The sequence below is a fragment of the Podarcis gaigeae genome, assembly GCF_964106915.1.
Source record: "Podarcis gaigeae genome assembly, chromosome: 11".
NCBI classification, from domain to species: Eukaryota; Metazoa; Chordata; class Lepidosauria; order Squamata; family Lacertidae; genus Podarcis; species Podarcis gaigeae.
In genome coordinates, this window is record NC_139687.1 from 35,781,888 (window position 1) to 35,805,811 (window position 23,924).

The 23,924-nt window shown below is 39.7% G+C and overlaps 1 protein-coding gene across 14 annotated transcripts in view; it reads right to left on the reverse strand.

The window, feature by feature from the left end:
- Positions 1–3: 3 nt before the first annotated feature.
- Positions 4–23,924, reverse strand: part of ANKRD31 (ankyrin repeat domain 31) — a 52,723-nt gene continuing 28,802 nt past the window's right edge. For 10 of the 14 annotated variants that reach the window (XM_083703087.1, XM_083703083.1, XM_083703078.1 and 7 more), the window contains 14 exons: positions 22,131–23,460; positions 20,575–20,811; positions 19,141–19,332; positions 16,587–16,729; positions 15,095–15,254; positions 14,671–14,783; positions 13,681–13,768; positions 12,507–12,603; positions 10,056–10,491; positions 9,476–9,790; positions 8,446–8,586; positions 7,621–7,714; positions 6,017–6,217; positions 4–2,911 (listed from right to left, as the gene is read on the reverse strand). In XM_083703087.1, coding sequence (XP_083559213.1) covers positions 2,760–2,911; positions 6,017–6,217; positions 7,621–7,714; positions 8,446–8,586; positions 9,476–9,790; positions 10,056–10,491; positions 12,507–12,603; positions 13,681–13,768; positions 14,671–14,783; positions 15,095–15,254; positions 16,587–16,729; positions 19,141–19,332; positions 20,575–20,811; positions 22,131–23,460 — 3,699 coding nt within the window. In that variant the 3' untranslated portion in view covers positions 4–2,759. The remainder of the gene's footprint in view (positions 2,912–6,016; positions 6,218–7,620; positions 7,715–8,445; positions 8,587–9,475; positions 9,791–10,055; positions 10,492–12,506; positions 12,604–13,680; positions 13,769–14,670; positions 14,784–15,094; positions 15,255–16,586; positions 16,730–19,140; positions 19,333–20,574; positions 20,812–22,130; positions 23,461–23,924) is intronic. The other 4 variants (XR_014556280.1, XM_083703090.1, XM_083703088.1 and 1 more) reach the window with 4 other exon arrangements.

Consider the following 23,924-nt stretch of genomic DNA (forward strand, 5'->3'; position numbering starts at 1 on the left):
TGCTTTTTCAGTATTTATTATTTATTGCATTTTTGCACTAGGGTGTCACAAAGCAGCTTACACAATAAAAATAGAAATCACAAAGACATTAAGTCAATTAGATTTTTCCTCCAATAAAGGAAATCTAGAACTTAGTGGATTTTGTGGTTACAGTGACACTGTTGAAAAACAGTCTCACTAATCAACACTGTCAGAGTTGTAACAACAAATCCTGGACCATGGTGCTACTCTACATACTAAGACACAGCCACATGTCTCCTATACTCTGAATCTGAATTTTATCCCCCACCAGAACAGCAGCCACTCATACCATAAAATCTTGTGCCGATCTACTAAATTTATACAATAAAGTTCCCCCTTTTCCTTTCAAAAAGAAAAGAGAAGGTAACGTAATTACATTTTAAACTTTAGTAAATCAAATACAGAAGAAACAATATTTAACAAATGGTGTCTGTCTTTTTTAGTACCGAAAAGCCAGCTTACGAGCCAAAGCTTTTACTTCATACTCATCATGTCAAATCTTGATTTTATGTTCTCCTGTAGGAACAAAGCTAATCCAAAATGCAGCAACAAGGCCTTGCAGTTGGCATGTTCCTAACTTATTAGGTGCCTTACATCAAAGAAAACAACATAAACAACAAATTGAGTGAACAGTGAAGTAAATCTAATATTCAGATAAATCTTTTGTACATTTCATAGGCAGTACAATATTCTCCTGCAACAAAAGATAAATATGAATCACTGCTCTCTTTCAACCAGTAATGCAATAGGTTTGTTATAACAAAAAGAGTACAGTGTAATTAAAGCGCAACAGGAGCTGAATGGCCAAAAAAAAATAAGATTCAACTGAAATAGCATTGTTTTAAGTACCTTACTCATCAAACTAGTTTACTTTTTTGTTACATGACAGTTTTGGACATCTGAAACCTTAGACGTTCTTTCTAACAAAGTGTTGACTTTGTTAACTTTCCTTACCACAGAGTTTGTTCTCTATTATCTCCAATATCTTTTTTGCCTAAGCCAGTCAATAGTCACTTCTGTACACCAGCTTATATGCCAATCAGATAATCAGTAGAGAAACTCTTCCATATGTGGCTGATAGCAATTCAGCAAAACGAGTTAACAAGGAATCTCATTTTGCATCTTTAAAATGTTGTTTAATCTGACATGAAAGAGCCCCAAAACATTTTCAACTCTGGCTATGGCAGCTGTATCTGCTACAGATACCCTAGCAAAGAAGTAGGAAATAATTCACATGTAAGACAAACACCATCCCACCCCCAGAAGATACTGCACAGTATAAAGTAGCTCCCGGGTTTAAAAGCTCAAAGAGATTATAATCAAAATGATTAAAAAGTATTTTCGCCTTGTATTTGAATGCCTGTGGATATTTCTGAATGACACTGATAATTAAGCCTTCACCTCTGTGTATTTCAAAATACTGCATTTCATAAAATACTGATATTTTATGTAATCCAATGAGTGTGGGTTTTTTTATATCTCACTGGGCCAGTTCAAAGACTGCAATCACTTTATGGTGACTGGGATATTGGGAGGAGGTTGTGAAACACTTTCTTCTCTAAAGCCTCCCCTGCTCTCATACTAATTCTCCAACAGGCCTTAACCATGGCTATGTTACGTGTCACCAACACTAATCACAGCTAATCCTAGCAACTTTCTGTAAGACATGGAAGGGGAGAGAGACCGCACAATACCATGAATAGCTTTACACTGGGACCAGCTCAATGTGAAAAATCCCCAAAGGAATTACTTCCTTTAAATTAAAAGAAAAAGAAAAAGAAAGCTCTATGAATCTTCACTGTATGGTGTGTTCACACAGATGGGATTCAAATGGAGGTTCAAAATGTTGTAACTTAGTTGTGGAGCTCCATTGAAAGCTGTTTAAGATTTGTCCCCTTATAAAAGAGCTAAATATGGCCCCATGATAGGAAATGTAAATAAGACAACTTCATCCTGCTACAAATGGAAGTTTGAGGGAAAATGAGATTTCAGGTTGCATTACAAAAACTTTCACTAACATCAAACATTAGCCACAAAAGTAATTGAAACCAATTATCCTTTATTGGCTGTGTGGGTGTGTATAAACAGAGGTGAGCACAATTTTCAGGCCCGTATTGTAAGGTTTGCTTTCTTAGAATTAGATTCTGAGTCTGAAAGAGTCTTCCATTGAAAAATAACAACAGTGTAAGACTCTTTAGAGATAATCATTTGTTCCCTGTTCTTTAATTAGGGCTGACATATCAAAATTGGCAGATGCTGACAATTTGATTCAACCTTGCCTAAGATAACCAGACTAAACTTTCATTGGTGACCCAGAGGCTGGAGCTCAGGCCACAACTCAACACCTGTTTCACCTGAAATGCTCTTAATTTTCTGTCAGTCTGTGCTTCAGTAATAACAACAGGTGCCATCCTGACCATTTTTTAAATTTCAGCCATCTCATCCACATCAGACTTTTCCTTTCCATAATGAGGCATATCAAGGTCAAAGTGCATAGCAACTGTAACCACACAGCCGTTCGCAACCTTATCTATACCCATAATCTTTTTCCCCCACCTGGTCTCCTACTAAAAGCTCTCAAACAGTTTACATCTGTTGGGACACAACAAGGTTCCCTTTGTATTTTAAAAGTGATGCTAACAAAGATTTGGTGCAATAATAAAACTCAAAAAACACAACGCAATCCTCTTCCCCAAGCTCATTAAATTTTACTAGATAAAGAAAAACAACTTTTTCGTTTAAAATCCAAAACCCTCACAATGGACATAGAAGTTCCAGTACTGATCCATTATATGACCTGGCATAAATTCTTCATCCTTTATTAGCACTCTGCTGTTGAACTGTAGAAATCTCCTGGGTGTTGTTGAGGAATCAAGGTGGTAGGGAACTTCTGTTAGAAAGATGAAATGCACTAAACTAAAATACCTAGCATGAAGTATAAGGAATGCTTTAAACCCCCAATTTCTTAAGTGGTGAGATATTTAAGGCAACCAGTGCTAGCTCGCAACATTTTGACTGGGGGGGGGGGACCTGCAATTTTTTACTTTGCCGTTTTCATGACAATAGGACTTGTACAGCACTTATTTAGGAAAGTGTGTCGTAGCACATGTGTAGAGTGATATGTTCCTCCTCCTCCTCTCTTAAAAAAAATCAATTATTTTCTGCACATTTAAGGACAGTGAAAGAGCTTCCACGTAAGAGAATCCAAGTATGATTTTCAGATCAGATTGACTCCATACTTCTTTATTTAGCAATAAAGCCATACCATGACATAATCGTTGATTTCATGTATTGTTTACACCTGCACATCCATCAACAAAAAAACCAAACGCACAAAATATTTTAAACTGTAAGGAAAACTTTTTTTTACATTTGCATTTTGTTTTCCTACCCCCTCAAAATCAATTTAACTATTAATTCTCCAAAACACTTTTTTCTCTAAATTAAAAGAACAAAGTATTCAAACCAAGATACCAAAAAAAAATGGTTTGTTTCATTTGAGCAGTGGCACATCAGAACATAGCAGAACATATCTGCACTCCAGGATTCAGTCCTGAAAATGCGAAGTAATTGGAGGCTCCCAGCCTGTCTGTGTGCGTGTGTGCAAATGCACGTGGGTGGGTGTGCCAAACTGGGTCTTTGATCCTGGTGAAACCAAACCTAGTTTCACCTCTGCTTTCTGTGACAGTACTCATTGGCATGGAGTCCTGGCACCTCTTTTTTTGCTGCCCATGGCAGCCATTTTGTGTGGGCACCCATGACACTTTTATCAATTTAAGTACTGGCACCTCATTTTTTTAACCAAAAAAGCACTGTGTACCATTATGTATTATTTATTACTATATATTGTTATCAGTACTTTTCCTCTAGGCTGGTACTCACCATGAAGTTGTTACAGTAAGAGCGGCACTTTTAACCAGTGCCCTTTCTTCTGGGGATGGGGGGGGAGTACTGTGCACCCTTGAGTACCCCCAGAAAAAAGCAGTAATTATTATTCTTGTATGGATATTATGTTATGTTTTCATATATATAATTTATTGTTGTATGTTCTATGTTGGAAATCTCCCTGTGGTCTTTTGATGAACGGTGGTATAGACATAAAAAAATAAAATAAATAACAAATAATATAAGCCTAGTGAACAGGAATACAAATCTACACTGAAGTACCAACACAACTGAAGTTGGGTTATATAGCAAATTTTAAAGAGGTTTTTGTTATGAGTTTAGGGTGAGGGGAACTAGGCTGTGTGCACTGTGCAGAGACCCTTCTAATCCCTGGATCCAGCAAATGTTAAAATATAAGCCAGCTTAGTTTCCTGTTGAGGTGATTGCCTAGTAGTTAGAAAAAGACAAAGGAGAGAGCTGCGAGTTTGCAGTGATGTAACTTAGAAGTAAAGCAGCAAGCTGGAGAGAAAATGTTTGAGTTATGTTTGAATCCAAGGCCGCAGCTATGGGAGAAATTAGACTCTTTTGGGGTGTTGATGCTGTGAACCCCTCCATCGCATGCTCAGGATGTATATACAGTATGTGTAAATAAACCCTATATCATGAAGACACCGCTGTCTCCATTGTGCCTCATTTCCAAACAGAAATACAAACCCTGTATAAGTGCCTGAAACCCCTGGAATCTCCCACCAGTCAGGGATTTGGGTGGCATGCAACACTTAAAAAAATAATAAACACACATTCATTCACCACAATGGTTACAAGTTTTCTAAGATGGAAAACCTCTCTCTTCTAAGTAAAGAAATAGGATTGTCTGGATCTGTTTCCACAGTTCTTACAAAACAGCATCTTCTCTGGGAAAACTGAAACATACAGTTCTCATATTATGTTTGCACACTTCAGTTTACATGAGTGTGAACACCTCTAGCTACAAAAAGCAACCTGGTAGGTTACCCTTAGGGAAGCTGCTTATGAGGAGGCCGAAAAACTCTGCTCAGACAGATGTTTTAAAATACAATAATGCCCTGAAGAAGATTCTCAGTTAAAACAGATATTGTATGTCACTATCCAGATGCTCTCCCCATTTTAAGAACTAAATCCTGATTAAGTCTTTCAGTATCAAAAGCATTTAACACTCCATCAATAAATGCATATCCTTAGTATGGGTTATTTAAAGAGCAATAAGCTTTATTTTGGAAGATTCACTGCAGATGTGTAGTATATGTTCAGTATCTCTAAGAGGATGCAGGTTGCAACCATATGTTTAGATAATTAAATGTTCTATTTTGGCTTTGCTGTTCATTCCCTATTATCCAATATGTATGTGGATTCATAAGATATACAACGTCCTACATATATGTGTTATATTATACAGCAAATCAGATAAATGTAGAAGGCAGGGCTTTGTAAAGTGTCTTTCACAGTTAGACTACACTGAATTAGGGAAAACTACCTAATATTTAAAGACAACCATAGTCTAATAGCGAGAGGGACGCAGGTGGCGCTGTGGGTAAAACCTCAGTGCCTAGGACTTGCTGATCGTATGGTCGGCGGTTCGAATCCCCGTGGTGGGGTGAACTCCCGCCATTCGGTCCCAGCTCCTGCCCACCTAGCAGTTTGAAAGCACCCCTAAGTGCAAGTAGATAAATAGGTACCGCTTTATAGCGGGAAGGCATATGGCGTTTCCGTGTGCGGCACTGGTGCTGGCTCGCCAGTTGCTGCTTTGTCACGCTGGCCACGTGACCCGGAAGTGTCTTCGGACAGCGCCGGCTCCCGGCTTCTTGAGCGAGATGAGCGCGCAACCCTAGAGTCGGTCACGACTGGCCCGTACAGGCAGGGGTACCTTTACCTTTTATAGTCTCATAGCACAGGCTCTGAAGCAGTAAACAGAAAATGCACGCTTTGCAGAAAGAAAAAGGGTACAATTCAGCAGCAAACTAATCTTATTTTTTGTGCCAAGACCAAGAGTTTGCAATAGTCCTACCACCAAAATTTTACTTGTGACAAACTTGTGACAAAACAGGATTGCATGTGGTCTTATTTCACTTACTTGTTTCACTGACTGCTGTCATTATTTCTTCAGCTTCAGCTTCAGCTTCTGTTTCAGGGGACAGAGAGATTTCCATTTCTTCCTGAGGAAAGGGTGCAGTTTCCTGCCTTATATTCTCTGCATTCTGAGAGGAAGCAGCCTTATGACTAAAACAGCAGTACTCAGCACCTCGGCTGTGATTGCATCTTGTAGAGTTTCTCCCTGGTTGAAAAAGATCAAAATTATCTGTGAAACATGCTGGCCAAGGGAAGTCTTGAACCAGAGCCTCCAATACATTCCATCATTCCTATACCACCAGCATTCTAGTTCCTCAGGGGAGGGCCAGGTTCTGTGAGTCAACTAGGTGACAGTGCTAGTCTGGATGCTATCAGGTGATTGTACAGCCTGGTCAGCTGACCTCCTCAAAAGCTAATGGAAACATACCAGACCCTATAAACCTTTTCTTCAAAGCCAAGCCAAGCCAACTCCTCAGTCTGAGCAACTTGTTGCTTTATTATGGATATGCTTCTGTTCCCTGACTGATCCAGTATTTTGGTTATCCTTGGCATTCATTAACCATTTAATCATATTCTCTGGGCAGGATGTGACCTTCATCCTGTCCACAATTACAACTTCCTGCCTCTGGTCCTTGGTTCTTGCTTGTCTCATCTGTTATCAAGCTCTCAGCCCTTCACATCTACCACAGGCTTATCATATCAACACCTGCTTGTGTTGGACTTGTGTTCAGCCTATTAAAAAACTTAGGTCCAGGCCTGACAATTTGTTCCTAATTGGTGCATTAGGCAAGGGGTGGCTTTGTTCTTGTGTATGTCAAGAAGTCATGGGGAATATGCAATCCAAGAAAAATATATCTGTCCAATAATACCATCTTTCCTCCCAGAAATTGCTGGGTGTGAGGTTCACTCCATATGGCAGAAATCCCCTCACTATTTTTGACATTTCTAGAAAATAGAGCAGCACCATTTATTCATTTTGCTTATCAATACTGGGATCATATATCACCTGGACATCATTTTAAAAGATTTCTTTCATATTATTGTTTAAAAATAGAAGTTATAACTTGGAGTTCATAAATAGTTACTAATTTGTATCAGAACATTCCCTTACCCAATATTGATACCTCTAAGCACAAGTTAGTAATAGATATTTTAATCTGCAATAGTGTCTTCCTTGTGTGTACATGAACAGTTTTGACTGAAGCCAATATTTCTTATTCCCAAAAACAACTAGAGGACAGTACTTATGTAGAATGCTGTTTCCCTCAGCCACACAAATACTGGATTAAATTCACTAAATTTCGAGCAAAGACAAGTTTAATTAAGCCATTAACTCTTAGCACTTATGGGTTCTCCAATCCATGTAGGTTAACTCACTAGCTTTGCTCAGGAGAGAATCACAGCAAACCATAACATTTCCAACAGAGAAAACTTGTCTTGTTATGATTTCCGAGGCACTTGAATGGCTCTACTAAAAAATGCTGTTATGTCCATAATTTGTGATTAAAGATAGAAAAAGTGTGCAGTAGAAGTCTGAGGATTTATAAACCCTGTCCTTTTGGGGGGCATTTTCATCTAAATGGAATTCACATTTTAGTCAGCACATACCAAATAGCTTATTTTGTTGCACTGTTAACTCTGGTTCCTTAGAAACATGAACTTCAGCAATAATTTTTGATAACAGAGTTCCACAGTATGTGACCTGTATAAAGGTAAATATATGTCACTGAAGATGTTATTTACTTCATTTTAAAAAATGCATCAAGAAATATTGAGCCCGTGTCAAAGTAATATATCTACTTTGTACATTTCCTGCAAGTCGAGTATGGAAAAACAAAAAGCCAAAGTCAAATGCAGAAGACTACACAGGACTATAATGCTTTGCGGCTTTCCCCCCCTTCTTTTTCTTGTTTATTTTTTAAAAATACACTTTTTAGTTGATGACAGTTTTCCTTAAAAATAATAATGAATGAATTGTACAGAATATGATAATGATGATAATAATAAACAACCCGTTGCTGTGCTCATTAAGCCTGGCCCCCCTGAGCAGATCTTCTAATAAAGAGTTAACTTCATTTACACCATGTGATTATTGCTGACTTGCTCCTGACATTGCCTGCCTGCCTGTGCTCAGACAAACTACCACTACACTGCTCACTTTCATGCAACAAACTTCACACTAACATTAAATTTTCTTTCAGTAGCACCTTAAAGACCAACTAAGTTAGTTCTTGGTATGAGCTTTCGTGTGCATGCACACTTCTTCAGATACACAGTGTGCATGCACACGAAAGCTCATACCAAGAACTAACTTAGTTGGTCTTTAAGGTGCTGCTGGAAGGAATTTTTTTTGTTTTGACTATGGCAGACCAACATGGCTACCTATCTGTAATTAAATTTTCTGTCACCTATTAAAAAAAACAATGAGCCTACCTTGTTGTATACATATTTCCAGCTTACAGAAATGTCACTTCCTAGTAGTGCTTTAATCCATTGAACTAGATTTTGGTAAACTGTGTTGTTGCCAGCTTTGACTTTACCATTTCCCAAAAGGCTGGCTTTATGCTTGGAATCCTAAATTAAAAACAAAAACAAGGAACACAAAACAATTAAGAATTATAATCCCCTACACTTTGAACCACTAGCACCTCTTAGACTATGTAATTGTCTGGGCTGAAGATCACCATGATGTGCTCCAACTATTTTGTCAGTAGTAGCTGCCTGCTAATTCTATCATACCACCCTCGCAATTTCCCCCTCGTCCACTTGCTTGCTGTAATAAGCAGAAATTGTCCCCAGCTAAGCAGCTGACTGGAAAAACTGCAGTTTGCTGTACATCTGCTGCCATCATAGTGCTGCAAGGGAAGGCCAGAGGATACAGAAAATACAGGGACTACAGCACTGCTTTTCTTTGCAAGCAATGCATGTTGGGACATAGTTGCATCTGTGTATTACCCCACACCCTCTTCTGACACTAAGCTAGGACACAGCACAATCAAATGGCATAGGCCAGCCTTTATTTGTGTTCCTGCTTATTTTTGATAATACAGGGCAAAAGAGCACTCTTAGCACCCAGCTGAATCAGGGTGGAGGGGAAGAGAAGCCAGAAAATAAACTTTGAATACTTATTTTTAATGCTAGAATTTGAACCAGGTCCTGATCGTATTATAACATATATGTTGCCTGAACAATGCGGTAATGGAGCAGGCAAAATCATTACAACGTTATTTAGGCATAATTTCCTCCTGACCTCACAATTCACCCCCAACCATATTTGTATACCTGCAATGTCAGATAACACTTCCTATATTAAACCTTATGCCATAATAAATTTGTTAGCTTTAACGTGTCACAGGATTATTTGTTGCTTCTAATGATCAATTAGCTTTTGCTAAGATTACTCTGTGTTTTTTTAATACATTTTGCATTGATATTTACATTGCTTTGCAACTGAACAATCTACCTGTACTGTGAATTCTAGAACATCATCTCCAGACTTAATCTTTCCCAGTTTGAGCAGATCCAATAGCTGATTTTTCTTCCATCTGCTTGCTTTGAAGTTTAATTGTTTTTCAGAATTCTGACTGTTAGAACATTGAGAAGAACTTGGGCTGATTCTGCTTTGTGATAGCGCATGAGAAAATATCCCTGCAGGCTCTAAATTAGCATTAAGCGAGTGTCTATTTTTTGGGATGTTTTTCTGATGAGTAGCGAGATAGCTGTGTGTAGATTCTAATTCTGGTTGCACCTGCAAATCCTCACTTACATTTGAGCATTGCTGCGAAGACACATTAGAGAAAACAGGTTGACTTTCAGTGGTTTGCTGAATAATAATAATATTATTATTGATAACAGTACTTTTAGCAGCTGAACTATTTAGTGTACACATTCTTGGGAATTTGCTTCTCTGTAGTGCCACTGATGTATGATCAGTATATTCTATGTATGTCTGTTGAATAAGGCAAACTACATGTTCTGAAGGCAATGTTGTCTGATCTATAGTATGGTTTATAGTATGATCTAACATACTTCAAATGTGTTACCTTTGTTAATTCCTCAGTGTTATATTCCTTGGGTTTGTTTTCAGACGTCGTTTTTTGGGGACCAACTCCTTTTTGCTTTTTCTCTTTTCCATTCCCTCCTGACATATTCAGAGACCTGTTTGGATACTGGCTGGATTCTTGATCTAAATAAATACTGTCTGTGACCCAACTGTTTTCAAGGCCTATAGCTATATCAGAGGAGGGTGCTGTTCTCCCAAATGGATCATCTTCTGTGTTGTTGCGTTCACAAGAGCCATGTGTGCTTGGAACACATTTTGCTGAATGTGACGCCTCCTTTTTTGCATTCTTATAATTTTGTATTTTCTGGCCTAGTTCTTTCTGCTTCTGTGCCATGAGCAAAAGACTCTTTTGTCTGGAAACAAGCTTTGCTATCTGTTCCCTTAGGGCTCCCTGTTTAAAAGATTCTGCAGAAGCTCTGAAATCAAATTTAAAAACAATTGAACAGTCAATTGAACTTCCATGAAAAATACATATTGTTTAAAATGAACCACCCATTCCATTCAAGAATATGGCATGCCTCTAAGCATAATGATCAGATCCATCTCTTTCCATTCCAGGTTAGTCTCATATGTGTTCAATCGTAAGCCCATCACATCTCTTTCTGCATTAATATGTAGATTTTTTTTAAAATGCACATTATATATATATATATATGCAGGTTTTGGTGTCCTCGGGTGTCTTCCCGTGTAAAAGTTGGGGTGTCTAGGCGACGTTTCGACGAGGTCTCACTCGTCATCTTCAGGCTGGTGCTTTCGGCTTCTTGTTACTGGAACAGAGCGGGATCTCAATGTTTGAGTTCCTATAAATACTGTAGAGGGGGTGTGGTGTCTAGCCTCCAATGTTCTGGGCAGAGAGGAAGTTCCCAGGCTAGTGTGCCTTTTCTTCTTTTGTTCCTTAATTACTTGAGAGATACCTTGAGTGATTTCTTGAGTGATATCCTGAGTACCACTTAGGTGGGTCATTAGGTGTGGATTAGTTGCTAAAGTCTTTGTGTCTTGACCTCTTGAACTTTGTGAAGAGTTTTCCTGAGAAGATGGCTGTATTGCACTTAGTTGTGCTTTGGCTTGGCTTCGTGTATAGGGGCGAGATGTGGTTTTGTGGCTTGTGTCAGCCAGATCTGTGTAGGGATTGCAGGGGGGTGCAGCATCCGGAGGTGCCACCATGGATTGGCTACTGGATGGTGTCAGTAATTCATCTGTGGAGAGGGTCTGGGTTTGGGTCTGGTGTGGTTGATTGGTGTTGGCGTTCTGTGTGCCTCTGGATCTGGTGTCAGTTTTTGTGGGGAGGGCTAATTTCCAGATGTCTGGCAAGCGGGATGTGTCGTCACGCTTGTTCATGTTGTGAGGGTGTTTCTCTATCTCGATGGCTTCCATGAAAGTTCAAGAGGTCAAGACACAAAGACTTTAGCAACTAATCCACACCTAATGACCCACCTAAGTGGTACTCAGGATATCACTCAAGAAATCACTCAAGGTATCTCTCAAGTAATTAAGGAACAAAAGAAGAAAAGGCACACTAGCCTGGGAACTTCCTCTCTGCCCAGAACATTGGAGGCTAGACACCACACCCCCTCTACAGTATTTATAGGAACTCAAACATTGAGATCCCGCTCTGTTCCAGTAACAAGAAGCCGAAAGCACCAGCCTGAAGATGACGAGTGAGACCTCGTCGAAACGTCGCCTAGACACCCCAACTTTTACACGGGAAGACACCCGAGGACACCAAAACCTGCATTCCTGTACCCGTGAAAATCTACGAAAGCAAATATATATATATATATATATATATATATATATTTAAGCAGATTTTTTAAAAAAAGAATCTGCATTAAAATGTGTATTCTAAAACATACTTTCTCACAAATATATATGCCAAAATGTATTCAATCCTAAAGTATACACATTTTGCATGCTTCTCCTTTTTGTTTTTAAAGCTGAGAACTGCACCACAATATTCAGAAATGTGCAAAATAAAAAAAGAGTAACAGAGTTCAGATTCATTCAAGTGGATCAGGTCAGTTTGTATCAAAATCTGCAAAGAACAAATTTCTCAAGCTTCCCTAATAATGAATAACAAAAACCTTTTAAAACTACCCTAAATGAAGGTAGCAAACATTTTTTAAAAGGCAGAATCCTATTTTGAAATGTTTTAGTCATATTGATTTTTATTTAAAACAATACAAATAAATAAAAGCATAATTCTCACAACAGCTAAAAACAGATGCCAAAGCAGCACCAGATATTTACTATTTTTTGTAGAACCAGGATTGATTTAACTTAATGGGAAGTATACAAGGTTTAAAACTGATGAAGGGTCTGAGAATGTTGGTAGCATACTATAATTTTGCTTGATTTCAAAGTAAAATAATTACTCCATGCTCTATTTTGTAAAGAAAAGAAAAGAAAAACCTACAGTTTTTCTTCTACCTACCTGTATTTCTTAGCAAGATCATCCCTTTCTGATTTCTGTTTGGCAAGTACAGCATTCAAAATGTTCTGTATCTGAGATAGATCTTGGATATATAGATCTGTTCAACATTTACAGATTTAATAAGTTAATAGACTAAACTGACATGCCTCCTTTAGATAATTTGCAACAGAGGCAATAAAAATGTGGCAGTTAAAATGATGTGACAGAGAAATCAGCTAGTATTGTCTACTCTTGAGCTTTTTAAAGCAAATTTCATTCTACAAATTGCTTTACAACGCTATACAATTTTGTATGCAATACAAAATCCATGCCAATATCACAGAGAATATTAATTTATTTCTATTCCATCCTTACACCCAAAGGAGCTGAGGACAGTAACTAATAAACTAGCAAAATGAAACAATTTTTTAAAAAATGTTAACAATCCAATACAGTCGTACCTTGGATCCCAAATGCCTTGGTATTCGGACATTTTGTGAACGTTCTTTGGAACCCAAACATCCGATGGGGCTTCCACGGCTTCTGATTGGCTGCAGGAGCTTCCTACAGCCAATCAGAAGCCGCACTTTGGTTTCCGAATGTTTTAAAAGTCAAACAGACTTCCAGAATGGATTCCGTTCGACTTCCAAGGTACGACTGTACCTTCACAGCTAACAATTTCAAGGACGGCAGGAACAGCATCCTTCAGTAGCTTTCAGTCATTAAACATCTGAGTGAACAGGAATATTTTTAAATTCCTCCTAAATATTAAATGAGGAAGGTAGATGGACCTCAATCAGGCAGGAACTGCCACCCTGTGCCAATGAGGCAGCACCCAATGGTGTCACCTCTTCTCAAGGAAAGCTGTCTTTAGGGACCGTGCCCTTTGCTTCCTGTATCTCCATTAGAGTTATACACTGGATCCTGAACTGAATTGGGACAATTCAGGACAACACAGGGTTGGGATGGATCATATTGAGGCAGCCCCCAATTGCTCCAGTTCGAGTCCCAAGCCTCAGAAGTTTGCTACTGTTCAATGTAGTAGGTTCACCAGTTTTTACAATGGGAGTCTTTCCAGCATCTATGAACATGAACCCAAGAGGCAGCTTTGTGGTTACAAAAAAATTGTTACTCCAACATAACAATGAAACACACATTTAGCCAATCTTTAATGGGTTATACAATTTATCCACACCTGCATCTCTTTGGCTTCTTAATTCAAAGAGCAAAAGTCTATCCTGTTTCTCTTCTATATTCTGCAATACTTCGTTGATTGACTCGTGCTGTCAAATGCAAATCATTGTTCGCTTTATTAAAGACAGGCAGTCTGGAACTGAACTAAAACATGAGAATTTGGAAAGCGGCCAGGTATTTTACCTGAGCCAGCTGTGTTGGATGGATAGGTGCACACAACTTACAAAGAGAGAAAGCTGTACAGTGATTTACCGTTATGAAGGTTTGTGCTGCTCCTGTCTGTAAAACATGTGGTCTAATCCAAAGAACCATCAGCAAAAAGCAGAAGTGCAAGCACCAGAGGAAGAGTTCATGACGTGCAATGATACATAGATTCTATAATACTTATGCTGGCAAAAACAACACAACTACAAGTGGAAGAGTAGTTTTGGAATAGGTTCCACTTTTCTTGTGTAACACAGTAACATGAGGTGCAGAATATCCTTTGTGTAAGTGAAATACACCTTGTGCGTGCAGAACAGCATTTTTTTTTTAAATCAGCTTTGCCTGGAACTCTTATAAGCTGCTGCTGCCTAGGAAGTCCTGATGCAAGAAAAAGACTGTGCTCAGAACAGTCAGGGGCGAGCTGTTCTGCATCTCCCTGAGTGGGTAATGGCTGCCAAAGGGGAAAGGAGGAGTCAGGTTATTCCTGCTCTCTTTTGGCATGGGCAGGGGTTGCTTTCATGGAGTGGGAGATTTCTTTGAGTTTTATTTCCTTTCTTTTAAATACGTTATTGAAATATTACTATTTAAATCTTGCGTAAGTTGTATCTTATTGTATTGTTTGGATTTTTTGTTTATAAGTTTTATTAGCTGCTTTTGGGGCCTTTTTGGCCAAAAGGTGAACAGAAATTTCACATAACACACACATAATTCACGATTCAGCAACTTCATAAATGCCACATTTGATGCTAACGCATGGAAACAAAACTGCTCAACTATCTATACTCACTGTGTCACAGCTCTGTTTAGCTGAATTGAGCTGTGAAACCATGTTATCCTCTTCACAGCCACTGCAACTACTACGGATTTTTCTAGACCTAGAAGTGTGCAACTCTTTTTTGCCTAAATCAAGAAATAATGATTATAGTTTCAAAATAAGTTATGAATGTACCAAATCAACATAGTATCAGCTTGAGTACATATATATTAAGTACAAGGGGGAGGGATCAGGTTGTGCACATGCACACATGTGTATTTGCCATTTGATACCTTCTTCTGAAAATCAAATCCACTTAAGACACACTAAAATGCAGAATTAATTACAATAGGACCAGGGTGCTGGAAAACAAGTAACTTCAGGAAGCTTATCGTGCTATTGGATGCTTTTTAAAAGGATAAAGGAAGTTGCAGTTAATATGAAGGAAGGGACATACCAAGCACATCAGTCATCTGATGAGCCTCTTTGGTCTCAGTAGCACCATAAGATTTAAGGAGTTCTTTCATTTTGTCACAGGTGGCTTCATCCAGGGCATTGTTCCCACAGTCGTCCATCTCATTTGGGTTTGCACCATGACGTAGTAGACACTGTGCTGCCTGCAACACATTTCTTAATTATTCACTCCTATGGTCTAGTTACTATTTTTTCATGTTCTTCTGCTCTTACAATAGTCCAGAGACTGGCCAAATGTTAAGATCAGAAACAGACATTCAGCTTCCTTTTTCCGATTCGTTTTAAAATTGTATTTATTTTATTTTACAACATTTATAGACCACTTCAGGGTAATAAAGCCTCAAAACAGCTTACAAAAATAAAATAAAACAATAACATTACAGTCAAAAAAACAGTTTAAAACAAGAATATACATTGTTGCATATATGTTGCTAACTGAAAAATGATGAGGAAATTAGAAGAAGAGGAAAGGATTTGTGATAGTCAATAAACTGGTACAAAGGGAGTAACTCCAAGAGATGCTGGGAAAATAAAAGAATCCAGAAGCAAAACCTAAGTTGGACTCTGTGTTTTGTCACTACCTACTCTATCAAAGGCTAAATGCAGAGACAGGCTTAGGGATGGATAAATCTGACAATTTCAGTTCTCCCTTTTTCTCATTTTTTGAATACTATAGTCCACACTCCACACTCAGTTCTGCAGCAATTTATACTCCCCCCAAAAAAAAACTTCATGAAAACTAGCCAGCATGTTAGTGCATATTTCTCCTGATAAACACATTTAAGTGTAGTATTGGCTTATACATATTCCAATACTATGCAAGCAGTTTCCTCAAGATAAAAATTTATATGATGTGTTCACTAATATATGCAATTTATATATTGTTTTCACTAATACATGTATTTTAAACAGACTTTCCACTAATATAAGCATTTATGTACACATTGTTTGGTTGGGCAACTGTGTCACAAAATTCAGAGAAGTGATGAATTTAAAACGATAATCATGTTTCAGTTTCTGTATCAGTTTGCAAATTAGATAGCTCTCATTAAAATGCAAAAATATCAAGCAAACCTAATTTCTTCCCCATCCCTACCCAGGCCATAGACATCAAAAGCCCTTCAAACAAGGTGCTTTCTATATCAGAGGCTGATAATATTGTGGGGCCTGTGGGCGTACTTGTAAACCAGAGAAACTGATGTAGGCACTACACACAAACATCGCAACCAAGTACATACCACAACCTTTTCTATGGACTACAGCAGAATGCTTCTGTCAAGGCGAGTTTCAATGAGGTGGAGGAGGCACAGTGGGCTCTAATGAAGGCCTCTGCAGGCACATGTGAACCCTATGGTTGTCATGTTGGCAAACCCTTTATTAATTCAAATAGGTCCTTCTTAATTAGGATTTGAAACACACTTTGGTGCTGGTAAACAGACAGTGGACGAGAGAGAGGCTGGTTAGCACTACATTACCTCAAAATGGTTGCCTGAAACAGCATCATGAATTGGAAAAACACCATCCAGGCTTTTAGAATTCGCATCAGCACCAGCTCTGAGCAGCTCTTCGATAATCTCAGTAAAACCCTTATTGGAAGCTTCATGAATTGCTGTCCAGCCTAGTAAAACCAGAGTTAGATATGAGTCTGTAAGATGCATGAGCCTTTACCTAATGTTGCTGTTGTTGTTATTATTATCAAGATACCATCATTCAAGGATCACAGGGTGGTTTATGTATAAAAACACAAAAATATGTAGCATAATAACAAACTAAACAATGACCCTCACAGACAGTTTAATTTTTTAATTAGTCAAAAACCTGGGTGAAGTGGGAAGTTTGAGCCTGGTATCTAAAGCTATTTGCACCCCACAATTGGGGAGCTACTGAAGAAAAGTCCCATTATCATGTTGCCACATCTAATAATATGTAATAATTTTACTACATTGGCCTGGATCCAAATAACTGTACACCTTTTTCCAGGTGCCCAAGAGGACTTTGAACTTGAAAGGAGTTTTGAAGGCAGATTATGATCTGTTGTTCATAGAAAGCAATTCAAAGTCCCACCCAAATTTCTTTTTTCCAACTATAATAGCGCTTTAGATCCAGGCCACTTTACATATTTGCACACCTATTCATCTACAGTGGTATCTCGCTTCAGGTTACATACGCTTCAGGTTACAGACTCCACTAATCCAGAAATAGTGCTTCAGGTTAAGAACTTTGCTTCAGGATGAGAAAAGAAATTGTGCTCCGGCGGTGCGGCGGCAGCAGGAGGCCCCATTAGCTAAAGTGGTGCTTTAGGTTAAGAACAGTTTCAGGTTAAGTACGGACCTCTGGAACGAATTAAGTACTTAACCCGAGGTACCACTGTACAGTGGTGCCTCGCAAGACAAAATTAATTCGTTCCGCAAGTTTTTTCGTCTTGCGAGTTTTTCGTCTTGCGAAGCACGGTTTCCCACAGGAATGCATTAAAAATCAATTAATGCGTTCCTATGGAAACCGCCTTCAGACCAGGTCCGGGACAGTCTGTCCCCCGACCTCTTCTGAAGGCTGGGGGGGGGGAAGGGCTTTTCTTCCCACCCCCAGCATTTTAAAAAACCCCGGGACAGCATTTCAAAATGCTGGCGGGCGGCAGCGAAGGCTTCGCTGCCGCCCGCCAGCATTTAAAAATTGCCCCGGGACAGCGGAGGACTTCTCCGCTGTCCCGGGGCAATTTAAAAGCCCCCGGGAAGGCAGGCAGGGGGGACAAAGACTTTTGCCTCCCGCCAGCCTTCAGAAGAGGTCCTGGACCTCTTCTGAAGGCTGGCGGGGGGCAAAAGTCTTTGCTCCCCTCCGCCTGCCTTCAAAAGCCGTCCGCTCTTAAAAGCCCCCGGGAAGGCAGGCAGGGGGGACAAAGACTTTTGTCCAGGACCTCTTCTGAAGGCGGGCGGGGGGCAAAAGTCTTTGCTCCCCCGTGCCTGCCTTCCCGGGAGAGCGGACAGCTTTTGAAGGCAGGCGGAGGGGAGCAAAGACTTTCCGCTCTCCCGGGAAGGCAGGCACGGGGGAGCAAAGACCTTTGCCCCCCGCCCGCCTTCAGAAGAGGTCCGGGAGAGCGGAAAGTCTTTGCTCCATCCCCTTCAAAAGCAGTCCGGGACAGAGGAGAAACACGCTGTGTTTCTCCGCTCTCCCGGGAAGGCAGGCAGGGGGGAGCAAAGACTTTTGCCCCCCGCCTGCCTTCAGAAGAGGTCCAGGACCTCTTCTGAAGGCTGGCGGGGGGCGAAAGTCTTTGCTCCCCCCCGCCTGCCTTCAAAAGCCGTCCAGGACAGCGGAGAAACATGCTGCTTTTCTCCGCTCTCCCGGGAAGGCAGGCAGGGGGGAGCAAGGACTTTCACCCCCCGCCCGCCTTCAGAAGAGGTCCTGGACCTCTTCTGAAGGCCGGCGGGGGAGCAAATGTCTTTGCTCCCCCCGCCTGCCTTCAAAAGCCGTCCAGGATAGCGGGAAGCGCTTCCCTGCTATCCCGGACTGCTTTTAAAATGCTGGCGGTGGGGAGCAAAGCCTTTCGGCCCCCGCCGGCCTTCCTGGACCTCTTCTGAAGGCCGGAGGGGGGGGGAAGGCTTGCTCCCCACCGCCAGCATTTAAAAGAGGTCCCCGGAGATTTCCCTATGGGCTTTCTTCTTGCGAAGCAAGCCCATAGGGAAATTCGTCTTGCGAAGTGCCTCAAAAAACGGAAAACCCTTTCGTCTTGCGGGTTTTTCGTCTTGCGAGGCATTCGTCTTGCGGGGCACCACTGTACTAGACATCTGTTCAAATACAATGTGTGTGTGTCCATATGTACATATCAGTATATATATATTTCTCCATGGAGCAAAATATTAATCCTATATAACCATGAAGCCTCCTTATTTGGATGTTGTTGTTGGCAGTGAAGAAGAGAATTTGATGAGAGAGGGAGAGACAGAAAGAAAGAGAGAGAGGCGGGGGAGGAGAGAGATGATTCTAGGGTCACAGCATAGCAGAAAACATTTAAACTATAAATTAAGAATACCACACCTGCATTATCTTTCTGATTTACACATGCTCCAGATGCTATTAAAGATTTCACTAAAGACAAATCTCCTTTTTTAGCAGCCAAATGCAAACAAGTTTCTCCTTTGGCATTTGTTTTGTTTATTCTTGGTTTTATGGTACACAGCAGCTGATTAGAAGAAGCTTGTTTCTCCTTTTCACCAGAATGTGAAGAGTCTAAAGACATATTTTAAACTCATTAATAATTACATAAGGTATTTTGAGGGGCACTGCTACACCAAATGCTAGATGCTGGCCAATACTTTTTAAAGGAATACCACTTGCCAAAACATGCTTTCAAAGACACTGGTGTAAAATATTCACACATCATTGTCAACATTAACAACCTTTTGAACTTCAGCCATGTAAACCTAAAACAATTATGTTTCCTAAAGTTTACATAACATTAGTCCATCTTCTTCAGTCTTCTGTTATCAGATAGCATCTAAACATATACTGTGTATGTAAATGTGTGTGTGTGTGTGTAAACCATGAGTTCATATAGCCTTATCATGTGTACCTTACAGATAATAAAATTTGGGGAGAAAATGGAGAAGAGCAATGACTTAAAAGAGAATGAATCTAAGCAAGGCACAAATGTAAATACGTCATACCACAAATGTAGAGAAATAACTTTAGAAGACTTAATGGTACTGCAGAGTGATTTGTTTTATCCATTATAGCTAATGATCCTTAGGAAGTTTAAGATAAAATGGAAACATCAACAAGACTCCCACCCAACATACCTGTGCTTATATGTAAAAGGTCAAGGAGATTCCACTTTCAAATATATGTGGGACATTCCATTAACTTAGAATCTTAAACTAGTGAAGGAAGAAAGGAAGGACTGTAGGAGCTTTGAGTCAGGGCTAGCCCACCCCTGAGGCAAGCTGAGGCAGCCACCTCAGGAGGTGGAAGCCCAAGAGAAAATGTCCCCATGGCTGCCCTGCCTTGGCAGGGACGTGGTGGTGGCGGCTTCCACCAAGATCTCATGAGATCTCATGGAGTCTGCAGGATTTTGTGAGAAGTTGCCAGAACCCACCACCATCATCTCCACTTCATGGGTGCCACTGCATGACCCAGGTAAATGAAGCTGTGGTGGGAGCAACACCTTCCCATTTTGCCTCAATGAAATGGGACATGCTGCCCCTGCTTTTAGTCCTTGCCTCAGATATTCTTTTGGAGGCCAAGGTATGTCTGAACAATCTCAGAGTGATAGTGGAAATCTGACTCAATTCAACCACAACATTCATTTCTGCAGTTTTATTAACTGCTTACCTGAGGATTGGTTAACCTCTTCTTATTTAGATATTGCTGAACTACAATTCCCATCAACCCCACTCAGTACAGCCAATGGGAAGTTGGGAGTTGTAGTTCAGCCACATTGAGACGGCCACAGGTTATCTATACCTGTCTTACCTAATGAATGTGGGATTTGCTGCTCCTCAGTCGAATTAAACTGTAAAGGAGTTGCGCTATTGCTAGAACACAAATGTGCATTTTGACAATCCTCAATGGATATAGATTCCATTCTTTTACTTTGGATAGTTTCTAATTCATTTGACTGTAAAGATACATCTGGAGTATTGTTTGAATTTTCTTTATCATTCTTCTCACTATAACATTTTCCAAGGATCTGAGTTTGTAGTGATTTATCTGTTGAATAAAAAAGTGCAGTGTCTCCATGAAGAATGTTAATGAAAATATCATAAAGTATATTATTACAGACATGATTAGTATGAGCTGCCTGATGCTCTTGAAATATTCACCAAACTTTTTAAGATTCCACAGAAAATTATTACAAAATGCTTCTATAAAAATCTATTTACATTTCTATTGCTTGCTCTGAAACAAAAGATAGTGTAGCAATAGCTTGTTTCGTGCATCACATTAAGCTGTAGTTAAAATAAACTATGGTTTATGTGGCTGAGCAACATACTGGTGCCTACTGCTGGAATTGTGGATGCTTTACTCCTCCCATGCTCCTGCTGGGAAGCAAGGCATGTGCTGGCTTTTCATGCTACCCAAACCTTATGGCTTGTTTCTCTTGAAACTATGAGAAGAAACTAAACCTTGTTCTTGGCTTACTGTTCATGCTTTGTTTTGGGGAAACAAACCACAAGCCTGAGTTCAAATGACGTGACAAATCAGACCATGGCTTGTTTCCAGAAAGCATGGAGACACAGGAGTGAAGCACCTGCATGCTGTTTGTTCATGTTAAACCCGTTGATTTTAACAATGATTTAATGTGAGGTGCGAACCAGGCAAACATTTCACTGTGCTAATTTAGAACGCCATAATTTTGACTAAGGTGCTCAACTGGGGCCAACTGTTTTCACATGCAGTGGTAACCCTAATGGAGAATAGGTTACTAATTTAACTCATTGCAGAAAATCATTAAAAAAATTGCTACCATATCTTACTACAAGGAATCTTATGAAGATGATCTGTGAAATGGACAGGAATTAGCCTCACCATGCTCGTAAGATTAATTGCCTTTAGGTTTCACAGGGGAACTTTACACTTTCTTTGAAAGCCATAAGTGCACCTATCAGCTATTTGGGGATGGTAACTGGGATACCTTTTGCCCCACAATCCTTTCTCACCTGCCAACAGCTGGCTGGTTGGTGCAATTTCTGCATTTCAAAGACTCTTTAAAGACTCTTTTTCACTGTTGAATCAGGGATATATTTTAATTTCCTGCTTAGAAACAACTGTAATTTAAGAATTATTAAAATAAATAAATGAAATAATTAGACTGATTTGAATCCTTTTTACACGGCCCTTCAATTAATAATTTCAAGGGTTTGGATTATCAACAAATGATAAAAAATATAATAAAACTACCTCAATGTTAATGCTGCACTAAAAATAATCACAATGGAAATTAGACGTATGTCAATTTTTCTCTCCCCACCTCTCCTTTTGTATCACTGCATTTTCAGCAATCTCTCTATTTTCTCTGAATGGATTACCTTGGAATGGGTCTTTGTCCAGCAGCTGTAAAGGGGGGACTGTGTTGTTCTCAGTCCTACTACCATTTCCTGTTCTCTCAAAGCAACATTTCCTAACATTTCCTTCTGCTCTTCCCATCATAATGCCCTCATGAACAGGAGGAGTTAAAAAAAATTGCTCACTGAAGCTGCAAGTGCTGGGACTTTCAGAAACACCAACTCTATTAATACTCTGTGAAATTGTTGAGGATAGTTCCATACAAACATGAACTGCTTGTTCATTACAGATTCCATCAGCTCTAGAGGTGTTTTCACCTGGGTTTTGGCCTGCATTTAAATTGTATTCTTCAGAAAGGACTGTACAATCTGAATCACTGAGAAGTTCAATTTCTTGCAACATTGAGATGGTTGGGTTTTTTGACTTGAATGGGTTTTCTTCTAAACAGACAGATTCAGCTACAGATAAAGGCTCTTTCACACCCAGTTCATGCCCCAAACTATGGTTGTCCAGATTACTCTGATCTACAGAGTTTTCAGAATGCATATACTGGTCTAGTGATCTATTTTTCTCAGAAACAAGAATAATGATATCCTCGCTTACTGTCCAGACAAGCTTCTTTTCAGCAGTATGAAGGTTGTCCTCTAAAGTAACAACTTTAAGACTATTAGACCTTTTATTATGTTTCATCGCATACTGGCTGCCCTCCTGCAAAGGCAAACCGATATCTTTGCATAAGAAGTGTGTAGAATCCAAATTAGGTTCATTCACTACCTCAGTTTCAGAAGCTAAAGCAGATTCTTCTTCAACAGGATTCAGTGATGTGACAGCATGGGAATTAGTTGCTTGATCTTTTGTTGCTCCTGCCAGTTCAGTGCTTTTAAGAGCCTCTTTTCTTTCTGACAGACAGTCATCAATACTATTATGAGAGTCACTCTCTCGCTGAATTTCTGACCCCATTGCCATGTTACAGTCTTCTTCAGCTTCACAACTTCTGTTCGAATTATACTGGTGATACTCTGAAGATCCAACTGTTCTTTTTGAGACCAATGTAAGATCAGTTGCAGGACCATTCTGAATGTCCTTCCTCTGGCCATTTATTCTTCTTTTGTCACCTGATGCTCCCAAAGATGGTGGTCTTCCCCTGACTGACTGCTTTGCCTTTGAAACCAGACATGTACCTTCAAATGTTGTAGCGTTCACTAGTGAACAACTATTGCACATTTTGGAAGCATAATTTCTTTGTGAAGTCCTTTTTCTCTTACTTGGTTCTGATTTTACCCTCTGTTGCTTTAGTACCTTAGTATTTTCCTTAGATGTATGGTGAACTCTTTCACCTGAGCATGTTTTTACCTGGAAAAGCAAAACAGTGATAAGAGAAGAGAAACAGAAATAATGGCCAGGATATATTTCCTAGTCCCCACCCAATATTTATTCACATGAATGGGTTTTGATAACAATAGGGAAAAGAAAAGCTTGTGAGTTACCGCAGGACAATCAAAAATCAGTTCCACGCTATGTTAAATAAATGCCGTAGTGCCGCTGGATCAAGACAAAAGGGTTCAACTTTGTAGCCCTGTGGCAATTAGAGGACTCCATGCAGCTAAGGGGACCCACAAGCAAGCTGAGGAGGCTTATTCCTTGGGATAGAAGAGGAAAGTGGGGCTATTGCTCACTTTAAATATACAGTGGTACCTCAGATTACAGACACTTCAGGTTACAGACACTTCAGGTTACAGACTCCGCTAACCCAGAAGTAGTTGGGTTAAGAACTTTGGGTTAAGAACTTTGCTTCAGGATGAGAACAGAAATTGCGC